General features: G+C 48.2%; 1 protein-coding gene across 1 annotated transcript in view; it reads right to left on the minus strand.

The window, feature by feature from the left end:
- PDIA5 (protein disulfide isomerase family A member 5) overlaps positions 1 to 22,207 on the minus strand; it is an 88,282-nt gene that overhangs the window by 44,701 nt on the left and 21,374 nt on the right. Inside the window, exons 2-7 of the mRNA XM_063113371.1 lie at positions 21,626 to 21,752; positions 17,956 to 18,043; positions 8,518 to 8,601; positions 8,219 to 8,264; positions 3,615 to 3,707; positions 359 to 419 (exon numbers count right to left, since the gene is read on the minus strand). Coding sequence (XP_062969441.1) covers positions 359 to 419; positions 3,615 to 3,707; positions 8,219 to 8,264; positions 8,518 to 8,601; positions 17,956 to 18,043; positions 21,626 to 21,752 — 499 coding nt within the window. The remainder of the gene's footprint in view (positions 1 to 358; positions 420 to 3,614; positions 3,708 to 8,218; positions 8,265 to 8,517; positions 8,602 to 17,955; positions 18,044 to 21,625; positions 21,753 to 22,207) is intronic.

The raw sequence follows: 22,207 nt of genomic DNA on the forward strand, positions 1-22,207 counted from the left end.
CGGAACAGCAGCAGCACCGCAGACGGTGACCTGATGCTGAGGTGTGCTTCCATCAAGCAGCAAAGGAGACACGTGTCTTCAGGCCCACAGGAGGCAGAGGGGTGGGGGAAGGCGGAGCTCAGGGTGAAGCGGGCAGAAGGATGCTGGTGGGCAGTGGGGGGCGCGGTGGGGGGCAGATGAAAAGGCCAACAGGAAGGAAAGAGGTGCAGACGGAGAGGTGGGGCAAACAACGTGATTCAGCGTTATAAGTGCCAGAGACCCAGGCTAGTTCCCAACTCCCCTTTGTGACCCCCAGCCACCCATGACCCACAAGGAGACTGAACAACCAACTCCAGCCCAAAGGAGAAAGCTCACTCACAGGGGGCATAAAACATCATCAGGAGTGGCTTCTCTTCCTTCTTCAGGAGCCGTCTGAAGTCCTGAGGCACAAAGAGAGAGAATACGGGCAGGTCACACACAACACAATAACGAGATGTGACCTCCCTCCCCCACCCTGTACCCATGGGGCTGGAGGCACAGGGGGGAGCACTTCAGAAGCCACAGGCATCTGGCTTGGGAATGGGGGAATGCAGTACAGAGTCAGGGAGGGTCAGGAGCTGGAAGAACCTCAGAGATGGTCTATTCCAGATCGCCCTCACATACTGCTGATGGTAAACTGAGGCCCATGGGGATCTGGTGAGATGAAGTAGTCAGGACCAGGCTACTGGCTTTACTTTCACCTCCACCTGAACAACTGAGATGGCAAGGGGCTATTTTTGTCCCATGAGGCTGTCAAACAGGCTGCGCCTTCTTCGTGTGATTTCATGGAGTGGCTTCGTTGTGGTAAGGGTGGTTGTTTTCACGTACGCCCGACCTGGCCGGAGGGGGATCTGCTGGTTGTGGGAACGCAGGTTAACTCACACCTGCTTATCTCTTCCCCCAGCTGCAGCCCTACCACCACCCCTGTCCCCAGGACTCCACTGTGCCCACAGGCAGAAGGATGAGGCCTGCCCCGCCCTCCTGGAAGTTATAAGCAAGGGATCATTTGTATTTGTAAACTGCTTAGAACAATGCCTGGCGTATGGTTAGGCAGTACATAATGACTCATTAAATAAATAAATACAACAAATGTAAAAAGACAAATGGTCACACATGCTAATGCAAAGACTTAAGTGTACACAGGGTAGAGACTTTCCTTCCAAAGATGGCCAGTGATGGATGGGGAAAAGCAACTCTGTCAAGGACTGGTGAAGCACCATGAAAGAGCATATTTTGATTAAAATTAGCTCCTCTCACCAGTTTTTGCAGAAGAAAATTAGACATTTTCCTCTTTTGAATAATAAGGAAAATAAGAGAAAATTTCAAAATGCAGCTTTCTGGCAGCAACACAAGGCATTAGGTAAGTGACGGCACATCCGTACAGTGGAACACTACTGCATCGTTAAAAACAAGGAAGAGGAATATTTATTTATTAATTATTATTATTATTTTTTAATTTTTATTTTTTTTAAAGATGACTGGTAAGGGGATCTTAACCCTTGACTTGGTGTCAGCACCACGCTCTCCCAAGTGAGCCACAGGCCAGCCCTATATAGGATCCGAACCCGCGGCCTTGGTGTTATCAGCACCGCACTCTCCCAAGTGAGGCACAGGCCGGCCCTGAGGAATATTTAATGTCACACTAAGATGAGCACATTACATTAAATGGGGGGAACAAGCAACTTAACAAAATAGCATATAAAACGTAATGACATTTTTGTGAGTGAAAATGTTCATGTATGCATCATGTTAAAAGCTCGGAAGACTACAAAAACATCAGTGAGTTTCTCTCAATGGAAAGGTATGGGGTGATTTTTTTCTTTTATGCTTAAGCTGTATGGTATTTTCCAAATTTTCAGCAATGAATATGTACTACTTAAAATTTTTCAGTTAAATAAAAAAAGTTACAAATATTTGTGGGTATCTAAAACATTTTATAATAAATTTTGAAAAAGTTTACTCTTGTTTACATAACTAGAGGGTTAAGGCACTCATTACAAAACAGAATTAGTAGCCAAGGTATTTGATCCTAACTAGGGGTGGAGGATGCAAATACTTTTAAAATGACCTTCTGAGTTTGCTGGCGATAAAACCCCTTAGGAGATGAGAATAAAAAGTTTTATTGAGCCTGTAGCAATTTGGTTTCATGTCCTGAACAGTAACAAATATATTACATTCAAAGATGCTAATTACCTTCACTGAGTACGGAATTCTAAGCCTACAAATTGAGTCAGCAATTCAAACTTGAATTTAGAACTTCTAGTTATTTCATGTGGGGATTCTATTAGAGGAAAAGCAGCAATACCTTATATTTCCAAATGAGAGAAAAGAGCACAAAGTATAACAATAAGAGGACTGTGTATGGGTGTGAAGAAAACATTTCTGCTTAATATTCCTACAGTTACAGAGGAACAATCTACGGAAGTTCCGGTCATAATATTTGGGGGAGGAGCCAGGCAACCACTTTCCAGAGAAGCCAAAAACATTTATGATCACGGGAGCAACACTCGGTTTGGGATCCCTGTTTTTTCACAGCTGTAGGCACATGGGTCACCCTCTTAGGACACTTGCCCCTCTGTTCTGCCCCCAAATGCTTTTAACAAGACTTTATCTTGTAGCTGACAACAGTGGCACTGTCCAGCCCAGAGCACGTGATGCCCACCACTTCATTTGAATCCCACAGACCCTGCTGGCTGGCCCACCGATCACCTGAAATCCCTCCTCCAGAGAGCAAAAAAGGCATCATTTTCCTTTGGGCTAACAAGCAGTATGAGTCAAGTCAACAATTTTAAATGAAAAGAGAGAAGAGATGGAAGAAGACAAAAGTTATGTTTTATTTTATTGAGATAGGAGGGAGCCTTCTCCCTCCATTGCCACAAAAGCCCTGCTTGACTCATAGACCATTTGAAACGTAACAAAGAAGAGCCCACCTGTACTGCTGACGCACACTGAGCAAGTAAGGCACAGTACAAACCAGTACACATGGATAAAGACGCACAGGGCTGTATCACAGCTTTTGTTAAATACTCGAAGAACTAATGAAGACTATAAACCAGACCTACCCTTCCATCCCCCACTCCTAGCCAAATCTGGAAATTGAAGCTTAAGAGGGTAAATGGTAAATAATTTGGTCAAAGTTACACTGAGTTATGACTCAGAATTAAAGAGAACAGACCCAAGTCTCTAGAATCTCAAACTAAATCTTTCAAATCATTCTAAAAACAAAACAAAATAAAAACAATAAACAAACAAACAAAATGCAAAGCCAATCCCAGCAGCATCTGGATTACATAATAAGGACAGGATATTTAAATCTATATTCTTGTTAGGAAAATCTAAACACGTTAAAATACATTAAATAAGGTGGGTAAAGAATGGAGCAAGTTCTTAGGCAGTTAGCCTCTCATCTCCTGCTGGTCTTATCATAAAGCTGGGCAGGGGTATCAAAGATGAGGGTCCTGGCCTAGCTTCCTTGGAGGGAATTAAAAGTGGTTCTGGATACTCCCATTTCTCAGTTCCTTGGGCTCCTCTCCTCAGGAGACCCTGCTACCAGGGAAGCTTTCAGCATCCATCAGAACTGATGGGGAATAAATTACCTTTTCATTATCAATGTGGACAACATCTTTGGCTCCAGGATCTTCCTCCCACAGTGGGGGCCCTTTTGGATCTTTCAGAAAGGCCACTATGGACTGAGGAAAAAGAGAGAAGAGAAAATGCATTTTAGCCAGGAAAATAGGGAGGTGGGGAATTAGGAACCCGCCCTGTTTCCCTGCCTGGAGACCCAGGTACACCAAGCGCTCGGCATGGGTCTGCAAGTGGCACATGCTTGGAGGGTGTGTGATTTCCACTGTCCACTGACATCATTGCTATGTGCCCCAGAAGTGCACCTCCACCAGTCCCGCCAGGCATTTTCAATCACATGACACCTTACTCACTCCAGTCAGCTGATCCACACCTACCATGCGTCTTCATGGACAAAGAAAGGAAATTTGAGACAGTAAATTAGCTTATTCAAACCAGAGACAAACTAGTGCTTCTACAAAATCTCATCTCCTCCAAAAAGTCTTTCTGATCAGTTAAATAAAGGTTTCCAGTCTTGTCCAAAGCAGATCTTTCACATTCCTGGAGCCCTTAAACCTGTCAATCCCCTAAGCAGATAATAACACCTACTTATTACCTGCTTGGTGATTCATGACCAAAAGTGGTTTTGGAGTGGGTTGAATCCTGACCCTCCTCTGCTGTGCGTGACCTGGTGGGGCTCAGGCTAGGAAGCCCCCAGGGCAGGGTGCTCATCAGCTGGCCTTACACCTGTGGCTGCACTTCTCTTCCTGAAGTTCCCCCTTCTAGACTGCCTGGAATGAAGATCTGATGATGGCTTTACAGATAAAGGGCTTAGCTGGCCTTTGTTAATGTGGAGGATTGATTCAAACCTCCATTCCTTCTGGGGAGGACACACAAGGGCAGGAAAGAAAGGGCACTGTCCATCCATTCCCCTCCCTACCCCACCTGCCACACTTCGCTGGCCTAGGACAGCAGTGGTATTCCCTTTCCCCTTGACAGTCTGTCTGGGAAGTGGTGCTGAAAGTCTGAGAGAACCAGGAAGGGGTACCCAAACCAGCCAAGCCTCCATCCCTCCAATACTGGAAGCGAGTTGCTGTCCTCTGTGTCAACACAGCCCTCCATATCCCCCAACTAGAAGAAGCAAGATTCTGTTACCTCTGTCAACTTTGATCAAGCTCCAGTGAGCAGATGCTGAACTGGGTGTGTCTGTGTGTGAGTGTGTCTGTATGTCTGTTTCGGGAGGGAGGTCTGAGGTACGAAAGAAATACACCCTTTTGGTGAAAGTTCACATTTAGTCCATGCAGTGGTCACACACAGAGAAGATCTCAGTGAGGCTCATTATTTCTAGAAATTCCTATTTGGAAGGAACTACCTTCCAAAGGGTGGAAGACTGGGAGACAGACAAGATCTCGCAGGATTTGTCAGGTAGCACTTCCCGTCTGTCCAAATGGAGCTGTGAAATGCCTCCTGGCAAGAGAACAGCCACTTCTGTTAGGGCAAAAGGCAGATTCACCCTTTCTCAGTCCCTTGTCAAAGCTTCACCATGACAACAAAAGCCAAAATGAATTGGCAGGGCCTTTCCAAAGCCCATACTCATCACCGACAGCTGCAGAGGCACTGCCCACCTGGCCATGTGGGAAAGGTGCTGGTGGTGCCCCTTGCCAACTATCCCAGAAATACCTGGCGCAGGGAGTGCGATGGGCTCCAGGAGTCTGTGAAACTCCAGACTTACAGGAAAACATTTACTCTAGTGTATACACACACACTGGTTTTGAAGAGAAGGTCCATGTTCAGTAGATTCTCAGTGGGATCAGGAACCCAAAACATGTTACAAAATGCTGCTTTGAGGGGCGGGGGGGTCCTGTCCCCACACTCAGTATAAGCTAAGCTTCAGCGTTAGCGAAGCCTCCCTGCCCCCCACCCCCACCCCAGCATCAAGAAAAAAGGACACGTGAGGAGGGAAAAGGAAAAATGGTTTCCTTTTAATACAACTTGACACATTCATGCTCACAACTTTGTTTTTCAGTTGAGGATTATTCTCTTTTCACCAAAGTTAAGTAACAATAATCCCATCTATAGGCTCTCTCCAAATCAGTCTAAGTAAATAAGACCTTGAGTGGGAAAGCCTGCAGGGAGCAGCACCAGAGAGCCCACCCTCAGCTGTACTATTCTGAGTGTTCAATCCCAGGAAAATGGCCTGAAATCCGCAGCTGGCCTTCGGGACATCCTCCTGGCTGTAGCTACAGGGCCTTAGGGGAAGGTCATCAGAGGGTCATCTGAAGCTGGGGTTCCAGGCACCTCTAGTCCTCACCACTCACATAATAAGAATTTTGGTAGACACACACTGACGAGCAAAGAGCAAAGTTCCCCTTTTTGAGTTCCCTGCTCTTTGCAAATGGGGAGATGTAATAATCCCTCATTTATCTGGCCTCTGACCTCTTTGGGGCCACGGCACAGTCCCTGTGACAAGACCCCTGTCCAACCGTGCAGGATAAGAGCAAAAACAGCCAGAGCATGAGCCTGCAGACTGTGTACCACCCCTGCCAAGGGCCCCTCCATCTCTCTGGAGATAGGGTCCCAGGAGAAACCCTGAAAAGAAAGTTAATCAGTGACCGAGGCAGGCTTTGATCTCAGATGCTCAAGCTGAAAAGGTAGAAGTCATCAGGCAGTCATGGGAAACATTACACCACCTTCCTCCTGCCCTGGAGAACTCCAGGGACTCTGCCCCAGTCCATCGTAGCCCTGTGGGCTTTGGAGACCCTGGGACTAAGGATGCCCTCTCTCCATCTGAAAAAAAGACTGACCCTGTACAATGCTCAGCCCACTTCTCCAGCTTATTGATGCAGAAATCACAGGATGGGTGAGAGAAAGCTGACCCGAGACACCTGATCTTTGTAAGGAGTGGGATAAAGACCAGGATTCTGCCTCTCCCACCCAGAAACTCGGTGGCAAGCTGGGGCCACCTGGGCTTCCTTCTACTTTCCTGCTACTGCAGTTCTGAGCAGCTTCGTGGCAGGACAGATTTCTCAGGGGTCCTGGCTAAATAGAAACTGAACATAGCCTCCAAAAATAAAACAAAAACCCAGCCCCTTTCCATCACTGTATAAGCACCTCCCCCACCCCACCCAACTAAACCTTGTTCCTGGGAAGCACATGTTCCCTCTCCCAGGACTTTGGTTGACATCTTAACACAGAATAAAAAGGGCTGAACGACTCCAGTTGGAAGAATTTTCTACATGTCTAAGTGGGTGTTTAGATGAGTAATCAGGCTCAGTCCCTATATAAGGTAAAAGCTGTAGCAACTTAAAAGAGTGAATATTAGTGGATAAACATAACCTGGGAAGATGGGGGTGAGGAGGAGACAGAGGGAGAAGTGCACTGACAGCCGCATAGGCAGATGGACAGAAGACAGAAAAGGATGGAAGGAGACACAGGCAGAGAAAGACAGACAGACGAAGAGACAAGAGTGCATGGTCCAACCCAGTCTGAGAAGTGGAAGAGTTAGGGAAAGTGGTTCAGCACATGTCAGGACCAGAAGAAATATAAGGCCCAGCCAAGGCAGGGGAATGTCGCCTGGACTGGAAGTCGAAGACTGGCTGGAGCAAGGGAATGCCATTGTTGAAGGAAGAGAGTCGAAGGACAGCAGAAGGACTAAGGGCTGGGGCAGATGCTTCGCAATAACAAGACAGCATTTGTAGATTACAGGATCTCACTTATTTTCATTTATGCTTTTACATCTACTTCTAAATTGGACTGATAGTAGGAAACACCTCAGTGACAACCACATCTCATCGAGAACAGGCTGCATCAGCCCAAAGGTGCCAACATGCCCATGTCCAATACCCTGTGCTGACCTGGGCATAGTAGGTCCTGTCCGGCCTGTGGGTGGCCCCTATGGACACCACCACAGAGAAAAAGGGTAGGCCTTGAAGTCACTGCAAAAGGAGACCCTGGCCTTTGGAGGGGAGAGGCATGATGTCACCTTCCTCACTGGACAGCTGCTAATATATTCTTATCTACAAGGCTGGCTGGGTGTAGGGAAAGTAAATATAAATGGTCAGGGTCCCTCAAGGGGTTTGAAGTCTTGCCGAGCATTTGGTGTAAATACACATGTTTGCCCAGGTGTTTCTTGGTTATTATCTAATGTAATTGTGTATGTGTGCTCAGGTGTCTTGGGTTATCAGACTTAAGTATAAAGGATGAACAGCTCTGATCCACAGTGCCCTCGGACGCCCCAGCAGGCCACTAGGATGGCTACTGCTAGCCACCTGAGCTTGCATCTGAATAAAGCCTATTAATTTTTACCCACAGCTCCCAGGATCTTTTCCTATTACCTAGCTCATGGACCTTCAGGTGAGGGGTTTGTGACCCAGCCTGTACAACGGGTTTGTAGGTTCTGTGAGCCCTAGCCCTAGCAATACAATTATCTGGTCGCAATACACTGGATCATCCCCGTTGTGTTCAGTCACAAACTTTTCCAGATATTCTGTTGACATATGCTCTAGAGATTAAGAATCCACAAGGTCATTTAGAAGAACAGTTTGTGTAATCCTCCCTTCCTTCTCTCGGAGGAAACCTGCCAGACTGTGGGCATCCATTCAGACTCTACCTCTGCTGAGAACGAGGGAGGTGAATTTACCTTAAATGTCACAGCTCGGTTATATTCAGTATGAAATGCACCATCCCTGTCAAATGAGGAGAGAAAGGTGTTAACTTTAAAAATGGTTGTGAAGATACATACCTGTGGTTTCCTGCAGCATCTTAATAAGGTTCAGCTATTGAACACAGTTCAGGATTTTTTTAAAAGAAATAATTGTGAACAGAAAAAAAATCATTCTAAAATAAAATTAACCTAACTAAAAAATTGCTGTTCACTGAGAATACCAATGAAAGCTTTCAGCACTTACTTGGAAATTGGAAATGCCCATGTGTACTTACTGGTAATGGAATAATTCGACCTTTTTGTCCTTTGGGCTCAGGTCAACTTTCATCTTCTTGCACAATTTTCTACTTTCTGCATCACTGAAAGACACAAATGTCGGTAACCATTTGTTACCTAAAGTTCTCACAAAGATGTTGACAGCAAAATCTGCTAGTGTCCTATGAAATAAGCCAGATAACTTGGAATTCTCAATCACAGATGAGGACCTTACCATAGATGGGTTCTTAGAGAACTGGAGGAAAGAATAACCAACAGGACGTGGACTAATCAAGAAAGACATAGACAAGCAGACAGCAGAGGATGTATTATGACTTGTAAGTAGCAACAGAGACAAGTTCAGACAAAGGGAGTGCCCAGCAGCTTAGGGGGTAGGCAGCCCATGGTAATAAAAAAAAAAAACTCCAATCCTGGCCGCTCATTAGACTCACCCGGGAAAGTTTAAAATAACGATTCCCTGGCCCTCACTAGATCATTACTTCAGAATCTCTGTAGGAGTGGGACCCAAGCAAGATTTTTGTTTATAAAGCTCTAACGTATGCCATCTGCTATAGAGCATCTAGCCAGGATGAGAGGAAAATGTTCTACCACGTTGAAGAAGTTATGAAATCAAGAAGAAAGGGGAAAGCTTCTGTTAAAGGAGACCCTCTCTTGGCATCTGAGATATTAGGCTCTTGCAATTCTTCCATGAGAAATGTCTGTCAGGGCCATTCACCATTACAAAGTCTCATGCATGATCTCATCCAATCTGGGTTTCCTTCCTGTTAGACCAATGGATCTCAAAACATGGTCCCTGGACCAGCAGCATCAGTATCACTCAGGAACCTGTTGGAAATACATATTCTGAGCCCATCCCAGAGTCACACCAAAAACTCGAGAGGCACTTGAGCAATTATGTTTTAACAAGCCGTCCAGGTGATTCTGACGCATGCTCAAGTTCAGGAACCACTGTGTTAGACCACTATCTGCACGGGCTCTTCCTCCTCCCCCTACCTCCACGAGGTTCGGCTTGCTCCCCCGTGCCCGCCCTCACAGACCTCACTTGCCTTCCCAGCTCCCTCATCCTCACTGCACTCAGCCAAGTCCCCCAAGAGCCAGCCAAAGGCAGCCAGTCACTCCACATGCATTGAGGCCTGCTTGTTATTTCAGGGCCATCTCCCCAGATCTGGAAGGATGCAGTGAGGGTATCTCACCATCCAGTACCTACTGTTCAGCATGGACAGCACAGCGGAGGTCTCTGGAGGAACTTTGTTCTGCCAGGTACAACAGCCACCTGAGGGGCAAGTCCCTTCATCTCACATGTGTTTACACATCTCACCTCCCTCTGCAGTCATCAGCTTCACAAAGCAGCGCACTAGCCCCACAAAAGATGGACTAATTAAACCATTCAGCTCAATTCTAGAAGCAACATTCATCAATGGACAAGCAAATGTGGGACCTCATTTTAAGTGTAAAGATGCAATTTGCAATTCAAGAAGGGTCACCTGCCCCTACCTCCCCAGGCCCAGGATGTCCCTACCTACTAGTCCCAGTTGTCTAGTTGTCTCAAGGACCACTGCTGCTTCTAGCCCCATGTGGAGTATACTAACATTTATAAAGCAAATGTATTTCACAGGGCCTAGCCTCCAAAGCCCTGTAGTTTCAGGTATAACCTAACTTTTTAAAATTACATATAGAAATGTTAAGCTTGCAAGAGACAGGAAACTTTCCCCAGGCTAAAGTCTCTGTTGTAGATAAAGAATTATAACACAGCAAAATTGTTGGCTCAAGGACAGATGCCCTTGGAGCAGGTTAACCTAAAGTTACTTCATTGTTATGTAAACATACTGAGGAAACTGCTGTAGGAAAAGACAGTATTTGCTAAGAACAAGCTTTTGTTGGTGGATTGACTTAACCTTTTGCAAATTGCATTATGGAATGTCACTTTATTATTTCACTGATGTTACCAGCCTCTATTGTTAAACTATACTTAGCCGTAACTCCACCTATGTTCCTTTTCTGTAACTTTCTGGCCTGGAGAATAAATACTGGGAGAAGACCCCAGTCCAGGGTTATTTTTCCAAGAAGGAATGCCTCTCTCTTGAGGGTTCCTGGAAAAGTAACCCCTTCAGGGCTTCTCACTGCTCAGAAGAAATGGGCTTTGAGTAATCCTTTTTGCATCCCCATCACTCAGGGGGAGAGAAGTGACAAAGAGAGTCTAACAGCCCCAGGCCTGGCAAGGAGGGGACTCAAGAAGTGCATGATGAATCCAGAAAGGAAAAGCTAATGACATTGCAGTGTTTCCTCCCCTCAAGGTGACAATGGCATTTTAAGACAGGGAGAGTCCAGAGAAAAGGGACAAGCTGAGGTACACATCAGAAGGCAGCCCCTGACATCAGGTGGCTGGAAACTTTCTGATCCTAAAACCCTCTGGAGGTGCCACACACACCTCTTCTGACAACAGCTAATGACTGTTTGGGCTTGCCCTGTCCCCACAAGGCTCTGTGGTAAAGCCACAGTGACAGGCAGTGGGTTTGTCTGAAAACAACTGCGAATGAGGTGCCCCTTCCCTGCCTGAGTTGATTCTCCAGGAGAGAGGGCTCGACTTGGGATGTTTACAACCATTCACTTGGCATGTCCCTTGTGCAGCTTTGTGCTGCTGCGCTCAACTGTTTCTGTGACCACCTACTGTTCACCCAATTGCAACAACTAACAGCGACTGTAGCGGACAGGCCAGGGCAGGAACCATGCCCCATCCTGCTGCTCACACTGTAGTGCCTGCCCTGGAGGCTCAGGCTCTGCGAGGCAGCCAGCTGGACCCCAGGCAGGCTCTCTCTCCCAGCAAGCCTGGCTCACAGCCTCAGCTTTAGGTCATGAGGCACTCCCCGAGGATTCTCTCCTCTTCCCTGCCTCCCATGCTCTCTCTCTTGCTCTCCTTCTGTGAGGGGTGGATGCGGAGGCACCTTCCTGTCCTGTCTGAACACACTTCTAGCACAGACCCGAGAGCCTCAGTCACCACTCCTGCACTCCCAATCTCCCTTCCCCTGCTGTCTTTCTCTCCATGGTGTCTTACTGACACCTGACCAATCTGTCCACCGACTGTCACCGTCAGACACATTTACTCCATGAAGGTGACAGCTCGGTTTCATTCATAGCTATTTCCCCAGGGTTACAACAGCACCTGGCACACAGTAGGTGCTCTATAAGTAACCTGATCGGGTGAAGGAGTAAAATGAATGATGCTGTCTGGCTGCTGCTGGGATGAGGCTCTGCATTTCTGGTTCTCTGGGCTCTGCCTACTGAGCTCCAGGAATCCTGCCAGGTGACAATTTCTGACAGTGTTCTTTCTCTCAGCTCTGCTCCCCTCCTTCCTACAATTCTGACTCTCAGAATGTATAAGGAGGGTGTGTGTGTGTATGTGTGTGTGCAAGCATGCATGTGCCCATGTGCATATACTAATTGTGCAGTGCACACAATAAAGGTCATAAGAGTTTAAGAGGGAGAGAAAATTATCCAAGCTCAGGGACTGAAAAGGATCTGGGTTGATAGATTAAGTACAATTAATTGATCTATCGCCTCTCTCCCTCTCTACCTTCCTTCCCCATCCAGTGCCTGAGGCTCTAGGTGGAAAGAGACATAGGCAGTGAGTGGGGAGATGAGAAGCTTTCCTAGAATGGAGGGGGTTGAGAATACCACCATGGATCATGGAGAGTGGAGGTGGCAGTGTAAAGGCCCTCATCTGGCACTCCCCCAGCCCCTGTCCTACAGGAACCAGCCATCAGTCTGCTGGGAGGCCACAGCCCTCCCTCCCTCTGCCCATTCACTCACCTACCTTTCCAGGGAATGGGGCATCCAGGCCACTAGTCTGCTACATCCCATCCCTCCCCACCTTGCTTGGCTCTCCTCTACAGAGAAAGTGGAGGGAAAGATTACAGAGGCCTGCACACACTTCCCTCCCCACCCTACATCCCCACACCCAGACAGACACAGATGAATGGGCATATTCATCACAGTTTGCTGCAGGGCAGCTGGCTGTTAGTCTGGAGTGGCTGCTACAGGTACATGGTGCTGTTTATTACATTTCCATGTGCAGTAATAATCATCCAAGAGACTGCTGCCTAACACTCCTGGGAATCAGACCCAGGTGTCAAAAGCGGGTGGAAGCAGGAAGAAAGAGAAGGAACAAGGTGCTAGAGGCCAAGAAAAGGGAAGTCTGAGGTTTTGCACAGGTCATAGCCTAAGCAACAACCTTCCCTAAAGGCACTCAACAGCCAGCTGCAATGACAGCTTCCAGATCTGGCTCTGCCATTGGCTGGACCCTTGGTTTCCCAAGCGGCAAAATGCAGGAGTTGTCCACATAAGCTAAATGGAACTTCTGATTCCTCTACAGGGTCAAGTAGCACTAAAGCATCAAGACAGGTCACCTTATAACTTGACAGATGAAGCAAAAGCCAGAATCCAGGACTGAAGATGGAGAACCCCTGTCACCTCTCCTAGCCTCCTAACCAGACCCTCACTCAGCCACGGTTGGCGTCCTCACATCCACAGCAAGCCATATCCAGTCTCCCCCTGGTGGGGTAGAAAGAAGACTACACTGAAAACCAGGAGGCATGCCCACACCTGTCTTGGCCATTAACTTTGTGCCCTTGGCTACCCTAGCTGCTCCAGGCTCCGTTTCCCCATCAGTCAAAGAAGGAGTAGATCTCTTCCTCCCATCTGCCTGATTTAATGTGGCAGGATTCTGCAGACGGAACTGCAATCCCCTAGGGATGGGTAGAAGAAAGGCAGAAAGAAAATGAAGAAAATGGGGACAAGTCATGAGCAAGAGATACTGAGAGTCACTGCTAGGCACTGAGTACCAAGGACAGTATGAAAGAATGTAGCTTACAAGGATACAAGGCAGGAGGCAACTAGAACAGTCCTGGAATAGCTGAACCTTGAGCTCAGACAGACCCTGTGGCCACATACACTCTCTGATGAAGGGGCGCTACAACAGGGAGCCTCCCAGCGTGGCTGCTCCCTTGGTACCTACCTGAAGAAAGTACATAATAGGATATGAATTACGCAGTACAGTGAATAACAGAGGTGGGAACGAGAGAGAGAAGAACGTGGCTTCTCCTCCGCACATGAGTAAAGTACCCGCTCTCTACTGCCTTCCCGGCCCAGCCATTCCGAAGCTCTGGTCCTCAGTGGAAACATGTCACCCCAACAAATGCATGGCAACATGTCAGAAGGCATCTGAAGCCACAACGTAACATGTCACTGCTTCTGGGAGTCTATTTTATCCCTTGGTAAGTAACGTTGAACATGTTTAAAAAGAAGCAAATGCCAAATTCAAATAATTTTTAGAAGAAAATATAAGACTTCAAAATATGTTATGGCTGCCCTGGCAGGCCCCCAATCTTGCATCTGGGAAGCCATCCCTGCTCCAGGGAAATCAAGCAGATGGAAGAAGGGGAGCAAGGAAGAAAGAAAATGTGGTTAGGCAGTGACCTTAAGCCCCCAGAAAAAGAAAGCAGTGAACACCTGATAGTACAGTCTTGCCCCCAGTGAGACTCAGCCTCAGGAATTAGCACACCAGGCACAGTTGCCCAGCTGGCTGCAGCCCAGCTTCCAAGACAGAGGCAGTCCACGCCAAGGCCGAGCCCCAGTGCCAGGTTTGCGGGGCATGGAGGGTACCGACTCCCTTGCATCCAACCCACTTAGCCGGACAACCATCAGCCAAACCACGTGTGGCTGTTGAGGTCTGAGCCAGGAGGTGGAGTAAGGGGGAAGGAGAGCTGACAAACCCCTGAACAGAAGCCAGATATCCTCCAGACACCTCACGGCAACAAGTTACAGGGCCTGGGGCCAGGGAGAAAACCCATGGAGAGGGGTATGTGTGTAACTGCAGGTGCGCACACAGGGATAGGGAGAAAAGAGCCAGAAAACCGAAAAAGGGAGGAAAAGAAATATCCACATGGAGGAGAGAGAGGAAAAGAGGCCAGAAGAACAGCAGAAGCGGGGACTCAGAGTAGGGAAAAGGCAACAAAAACCTGGAAAGGGGAGAGAAAAGGGGGGACAGAGGAGAGAACCTCAGGGGGAAGGATAGGAGACACCAAGAATGGAGAGAGAGATACAAAGAGCGGAAGACCCCCAGCCCTGGAAGGCACACGCCCACCACCACATGTACAGCATGCACACCAAGCCTGGCAGCTGCCGGCATTTTCTGAACCAGGCAATTTAGGAATGAGAGCAACTTGGAAGATTCAACTCCATGTTTCACAGGTTAAACTGAAGCCCAGAGAGGGGCGGTAACTCACAAAAGGTCCCGCAGCTATTTTAATGTTGGAGGCTGGACTCAAAGCCAGGCCTCCTGACCTGCAGCCCCACAAATTCCACTGCACCCCACACTTGTTAAGGGTAGAGCCCCGTGGGCTTGGGCTGACTCCATGCACAAACTTTCTTCAGGGAATCTCCATAAGAACCAAGGGATCCTCGCCCAATAAAAAGTTGTTGAATGAATGAAGGTACCATTTCTCCCCCTTCAGCTTCTTCCTGAACGAGCTTGCCCACATGAAAAATAACAACAGAGCAGTATCTTGCATTAGAACTGAGTTCTCTATCGTAGAGCTTTCGTCTACCTGATCCTTACCACAGCCCTACAAAGAAGGCAGAATAGGTATTACCATCCCATTTTACAGCTGAGGAAACAGACTCAGGGTAACTGACTTATCCAAAGTCACAGGGCAGTTAAGTAGTAGAGCTGCCCTTCAACGCAGGCCACCTCCTACGTCCAAGGCTTTTCCGTTACTCCCCATCCCTGCAAAGGCACCGCAACCCCACAGCAGCCTTTGCTCTCACCCCAGATGCTCCCTGTTCCTTTCTCCTCCCCTTTGAAGGGGAAAAGTAGAGCGGCCTGTTCAGTCCTGGCCTTCCTGATCACCCCCACCCCAAGCTCTGGCATCCCCATCTAGCTGCCAAGCCTTCGCTGGCAGGGCAGGAGGCAGAGCTGGAAAGGATGCACAATGGGAACCTCAGCAGGGCCCACTTGAGGAAAGGCGAGCTTGGCTGACCACCTGCTGTTCAGCAGCAGCAGGGATGCAGAGAGCAGCATTGGCTCTGTGCCACCTCCTCACGCCTCCACAGAGAGCAACAGAAAGCGTTCCCGACAGCACTTCTACCTATCCCTGGGAGCGCCTCATTCATAGACTCACAGACACAGACTGCGCAAGCTTAGGACATCAGTAACAGCAGCCATCCCAGGGCACCGTGGAGCTAACATGGTGGGTCCATAATGATTTATGGGGCAAGTTTAGAAGTCTAGGAGTGGGAGTGGATGAGCAGGAGGCAGAACCCAACTCACACCCTTAGGGTCTCTTTGTCTAACAAACAGTGGTCCATGGAAATGCACCTGGGGTGGCCTGCATGGACCAGAGCCCCGAGTTCTGTCCCTGGGGCTGCTCTAGGAAGGTTTAGTTGCACCGTACCTCTTATTTCAAACTCAGATATTCCTGCTTCCAACATAATCCATTTTGGCACCATAATCTACCTGCTTATCTAAACTATTTTAAAAGCTGTTTAGCATTTCAGTTTGTACTTACTTTTACAGGGATAAATTCAATAAACTGAGAGGCAACTACAGAGAACAGTCCACCCTTTTGTTTTAAGGTGCCTCTTTTAAGTTCTAAGGTACCCCCCCCCCCCAGTTTTAATTTTAGCCCATCAGAATTCACAGGATTGTCCCACTGGCACATTTATTGACTCTAGACAGCATGTCTCCAAACTTTAGTCCTGAATTCTAATCTTCAAAGTCTGTCTTCACACCCCACCAACCCCATTTAATCAAAGCATACTGCTCTGGGTGTCCCCGACCCTGCCTGGCACTGGAGCAATACTTTCACCTCCACAGGCAGCACTGGGGGCCCACATTCAGGATGCTCTCAGGGAAAGCCAGGGCACTACGAATATGTAGTAGGCAAATTTGAACTTTACCTCCTCTGTGGAGCTTTTCTTAACCTTTCCAGGCAGAATTAAGTGACTCTCCCTCTACACACAGAGCCTTGTTCATAGCACATTTCACCTGGCATTGTGATCTCTTGGTTATATGTCTGCCTCCTCCTTGCACATGAGCTCCTTGAGGACACTGTTAGGCATCTGTGTATTCTTGAAGCACACAGCAAGTGCTGGGTAACAGCTGCTGAATGGACCCAGGTGGAGACAACAACTAAATCAAAGCTCCACTGCCCATTTCTGCCACCTATACGCCTCAAAAGAATTCCCTACAAGTACCCACCAGCTTGGCAGAACTGTTGTTATCTTTGGATATGGAAATTCCAAAGTGCCAGTCACACAGAGCCTTGTCCTGTCTAACAGGCTTTGTCACTTTGCCAGTCACACAGAGTGCTGCTAGTGGAATATGGGAGACTGAGAGATGCCTAGAAGACGAGAACACCTTCAGACCAACTATGAACTAGAATTAACCACTGGCTGAGATCCTACCCACTGTCTAGCGAGGATCTGAATGAATCTGGAGGTGTGAGGCCACCTACACACACACACACACACACACACACACACACACACACACACACACACACACACACACACACACACACACACACACACACACACACACACACACACACACACACACACACACACACACACACACACACACACACACACACACACCCCAACACACACACCAACACACACACCCCTATGGCACAAACCACTTAGACCTACTCTCCTGGTCTCATTCAGTGCTTTGTCAAAATATCGATCTCCTTCAACTCTCTCCAATCACAGGCAGAACACGCTTGAGGTCATCAACTCATAAATCAGTTGTGTCCCCAAAATTTGCTTAAAAACAGCCATTTAGAACTCAAACTGAATAGGAAGAGGATTAGACTGGAATGGAGCCCAAAGAAGCTCACTTAACCTGCAAGGTAGTAGCAGGTCTTGTGACTTGGGAAAGAATAGCTACCTTAAAGGTTAAATACCCCTTTGAGGTCTGAGCCACCTCAGAAGCCAAGGTGGCCAGCAGATTCCACCACATTTGCAACAGCCTGGGCTGGAGGTAAAGCTTGTGGTTCTTGCCGCAGACCTACCATAAGCAAACCCACCGGTGACCCTGAAAATCACCCTGCCTCTCTGAGCATCAAGGCCCCCTCTATAAAGCAGGGAAGCCCCCTCTGTCCCCCACCTCTCTCCAGGAAGACAAAATAAAGCAACACATGAAAACCCAGTTGAAAGTGAAAGCTCTAGGGAACAAGGGAAGAAAAGGGGCAGGTGCTGAAAGAAAGCCAGACCTTCCCTCTCTGGCCCAGAGATGACCTTGAAGTATCACCAGGGGATCTCTCCATTACATCCCCACTCCCAGAGTATTCATCAAGGAACAATTCCCTACCCCACTTACCAAGTTCCCAAGTACCCCCTGCCCACCAGCCACCATGCCCCATGTTCCCAGGACATACCCACAGTCTACCCAGCAGATGGTGCCTTGTCCTTTCACTGCCTGGGCCACAGTGGACAATAACCTGAGATGATTTTCAGCTGCCGCCTCTGTAAAAAAATAAAAAAATAAATAAAAATAAATAAATAAATAAACATCTTTGCCCAAGGGCACCAGGCCACCCCTGCCATCTTCCCTCAGGGGTGAGGAAGGATGGAGACCAATCCCAGAGCGAGTGAAGCCTTGAGCACCAATTAAAATACCTGCCCCTGTCCTAACACAAAGAAGTGACAAATGTTTGAGGTGATGGACACACTAAGCACCCTAATATGATCATTGCACACAATGTGAATGTACCCAAATATCATATTGTACCCCATAAATATGTACAATTACTGTTGTTCAATTAAGAAAAAATTAAAAAGAGAAAAAAGGAGAGAAATAGGGAGTAGAACAGTGATTACCAGAAGGAGGGAAGGGGTGGGGGGAAGGTTAGTAAACTGGTACAAAGTTACAAAGGTACAGTCAGATAGAAAGAATACGTTCTGGTGTCCTAGGGTGACAATAGCTAATAATATTGTATTGTGTATTTCCAGATAGCCAGAAAAGAGGATCTTGAATGTTATAACCACAAAGAAATAATAAATGTTTAGGTGATAGATATGATAAATATTCTAATTAGATCATTATACTATATATGCATGAATTGAAACAACAAACTGTACCCCATAAACATGTACAATGAAAAAAATTTAAATTAAAAAAAAGTTAAAAAATTAAATTAAAAATAAAATAAAATAAAGTAAAGTAAAACACTTGTCCCTGTACTCAACCATGCCAGGGCCCGTGCTGTGAGAACAGTGTCCGAGCTCTTCTCAGAAACCCCTGATCCTGCCATCCTCAGGGCCCCTTCTCTTAGACACAGGACTCCCAACTCACCCCTCCTTTAAGCCACATCTTACTCCTTACTCTTCCAAGAATCTCTCAGCCAGGTCCTACACTACAGTAGAATCTCTGACTCATACCTTTCTGGGACGAATTTTGAAAATTCTACAAACAAACAATTACAATTCAATAACTGAAGTAGGGATCAATCCTGCCAATTCCACGCTCCCCTGTCCTGGTGCCCCACCTGGGAGCTGACGAGAGCTGGGACCAGATCCTACCCTTACCCTTCATCACACACTCATCCAGGAGCTCGGTACACCTGGTGATGAAATGGAGGGCTCCACGTGACACTGGTCTCTGATGGACAGTGCCAAGTGTATCCAAGTCACATTTCACAGCCCACTTTCCCAGAAGCCACAGGGAAGAGCCAGCCCTGGTAGCATGTCAGGGAGTCAGCCGCAGGAATGTGGCTATTCTTGGGGCAGGATGAAGTAAACACAAAAAGAAGAGTTTCGTGCTGGTGTCAATCCCTGTAGGTCAGGGCAAAGCAACTGGATACTACTGTGGGAGGACAGGGTCTTGGGGACAGAGCGTCTGGGGCCAGGATTTCAACACTGCTACCTGTGAGGTCATTAGAAAGGCCTGCCAGTCAGACACTGGCGGGAGAGTGATCTGCTGCCTTCTCCCACCAAAAACCATATGATACATCCCAAAGCCAAGCAGAGAGGATGTCTGAATTATGTGCCTCCACAGGTCTCCTCTTCTAGTGTGGATAATGGTGGCTGTTTGTGAATATAAAGCATGCTGAGCCTTTCACAGACGCGAACAAAAACCATCGTTCAAAAGACATGCACGGAGTCACTTGGAGGAGGCCCTCCTAGGAAACCACCACCAGGGCGACAGGAGGAGGGCAAGCCACTGAGGTGGGAAGAGCCATTGTTCTACCACTCAGACTGGGTTCTGGGAAGTGGGGGAGAGGGAGAAATAAAACCCAGCAGTATGAAGTACCCCCCCCCCACCCTGCCTCTCAGCAACAGAAAGGGAGGCCCTGCTTGGAAGGACAGGAGGGAGGGAAACGAATCCAGCTTCTGCGATGCTCAAAAACCCCACTGAAGGTCACAAGTCTCGTGTGGCAGGCATGGGCAAGGAGGCAAGAAGGTAAAATAATTGCCCAGGCCCCTCTGCCCAGCAATCCAGAGCAGGAGGGAGTTCAGCCAGAGGGAAGCACCAGGGGCTCTATTGTCAAAGAACCGAGACAGCAGTTGGGCAAGGGGACAAGAGACAGAGAGCTCAGACCCTGCCATCTGCCCCACTCCCTGCTATCGACAGACCCACCTTCCCACTGCTAACTTACCATAATGATCTCCTGTCTCAAAGCCCTTCTGTCACTGCAGAATTAATACATTTCTTCCTATCCTCCATCAGACGAAATGAGAGGCAGAAGCAGCATAGGGGACCAGCTCTACCGCCTGCTAGCTGGTAGAGCTCAAACGAGTCAGTTATTCTCTATTAGCTTCAATTTCCTCATTTGCAAATTGGATGTCACCTGACAACCTACACTGCCTCCCTCATTGCAAAGGAGCACATGAGACTGAATCATAAAAGTAGCTTGCAGAGACCTTTTAAGATGATGAGCTTATATGACGGATTTCCCCCAGAGATGAATCTGGGTGTGTTCCTTCACTGACAATCACCTCAACTCCAAGAGTAGCCCAGGGAATGAGCCTAATTTCTTCAGGGCCCTGCACCCCAGGACTGAAGAGGAACAACTGCTTCCCTCTGCCTCAGTTTCCCCACTATTCCTGACAACAGAGAAATGCCAGTCACATGCTGGACTCCCAACAACAAGCTCAGGAAGCGTGTGCCAGACCCTCGGAAGGGGAAGGAGCAGCAAGTGGCCACAAAAACAGCCATGTGCCAGGGATGCTTAGAGGATGCGGGCTTCAGGAGAGACACACGTCCAAAACATCCATCAGCCCTGAGTGCCAATGAGTGTCGAGGATGAGCTGCCAGGGAGAGCTGTGTCCGGAACGGGCCCAGCCACTGGCTAATGCTTCTCCAGGGGCAGAAAACTTGGCATCCTTGGGAGCAGTGAAAAACACTTAGCTCTGCTGGAACACCATCAACAGAGTCAGCCGTTCACCCTTCCCAGAGTTGCTGCCAAGAGCGAGGCAAACCTCTCTCCATCCGCTCTGCCCTCGCCAGCCTAAAGGTCTGAAGAGAGGCAGGCCGCTGCTCCTACCCCCACTGAAGCCGCCCTGTCCCAAGCTCAGAGCCCACTCCAAATCCAGTCTTGCATCTGACCCCAGAGCGGAACAGATGGGGGCCAGGCAGGGCCAGGGCTGCCAGCCTGGGTGAGTGCCCCCACGCCTGAGACCAATTCAGCTGATGACAGGCGGCCGTCAGTTAATCAACAGCTCTGGCACAGCAAGCCCTGGCAGTGCTCGGCCCTGTGCCTGTGCAGGAAGCCAGCGTCCATCCCAGTGCCCACCATTGTGGTCCTCTATCCTCCTCCACATACGTCCTCTCCCTCCCAAGGAAATGAGGGGCTCCAAAGGGCTTTTCCTAAGAAATACTCATAAAAAGGAACTGAACTGCCCCTCTGGAATCCCAAAGTGGCAGAACTAATGCCCTACATGCCTCTGCCTCCCTCTTCTGAGGAAAGCTGACAAACCCTATGTCCCTCGAGCCCTGCTGGATGGGTGCTTTTAGTCCTAAGGTCTCCTGCCTCCCACCTCTGCTCCTTCCCGCCCCTTCCCATCCTATCCCGATAGATGGTCCCAAAGCCAGGAGGGGGCACTCACCAGATTTGGAGTAAAGCACTAGCACATTATTCCGGGTCCTGAGAAGTTTTTTCAAGTCCTTGGGTTCAGAGATTTTCTCGATGAGTGAGTAGAACTTTGCGGAGGACAGCCAAGCCAGCAGGACCACCTGGGGATCAAGGAGCCAAGGACCATGAGTCCCAGCTTCTGGCCAGGCCTGAGGAAAGTGCCCACAGATGTGCTGCCTAGAGCACATTGTACTTTGGAGGATGAGGGCAACCAACCTTTCTCACAGCACCTCACCTACCTCCTTACCTCCCGGCCCACTCCCAGTGCTCAACTCACCCTTCCTCTCCAGGCATATTTATAAGGCTGTATGGATTACATACGTACACGGTCATGCATCACTTAACAGCGGGGACACATTCTGAGAAATGCATCCTTAGGCGACTTCACCATTGTGTGAACATCAAAGAGTGAACTTACACAAACCTAGATGGTACAGCCTACTACACACCAAGGCTATATGGTACCCTCATTATAATCTTATGGGACCACCATGGTATATGTGGTCTGTCATGAACCAAAAAGTCGTTATGTGGCACATGACTGTACACGCTGCAT

Source organism: Cynocephalus volans, chromosome 1, assembly GCF_027409185.1.
Source record: "Cynocephalus volans isolate mCynVol1 chromosome 1, mCynVol1.pri, whole genome shotgun sequence".
Taxonomy (NCBI): Eukaryota; Metazoa; Chordata; class Mammalia; order Dermoptera; family Cynocephalidae; genus Cynocephalus; species Cynocephalus volans.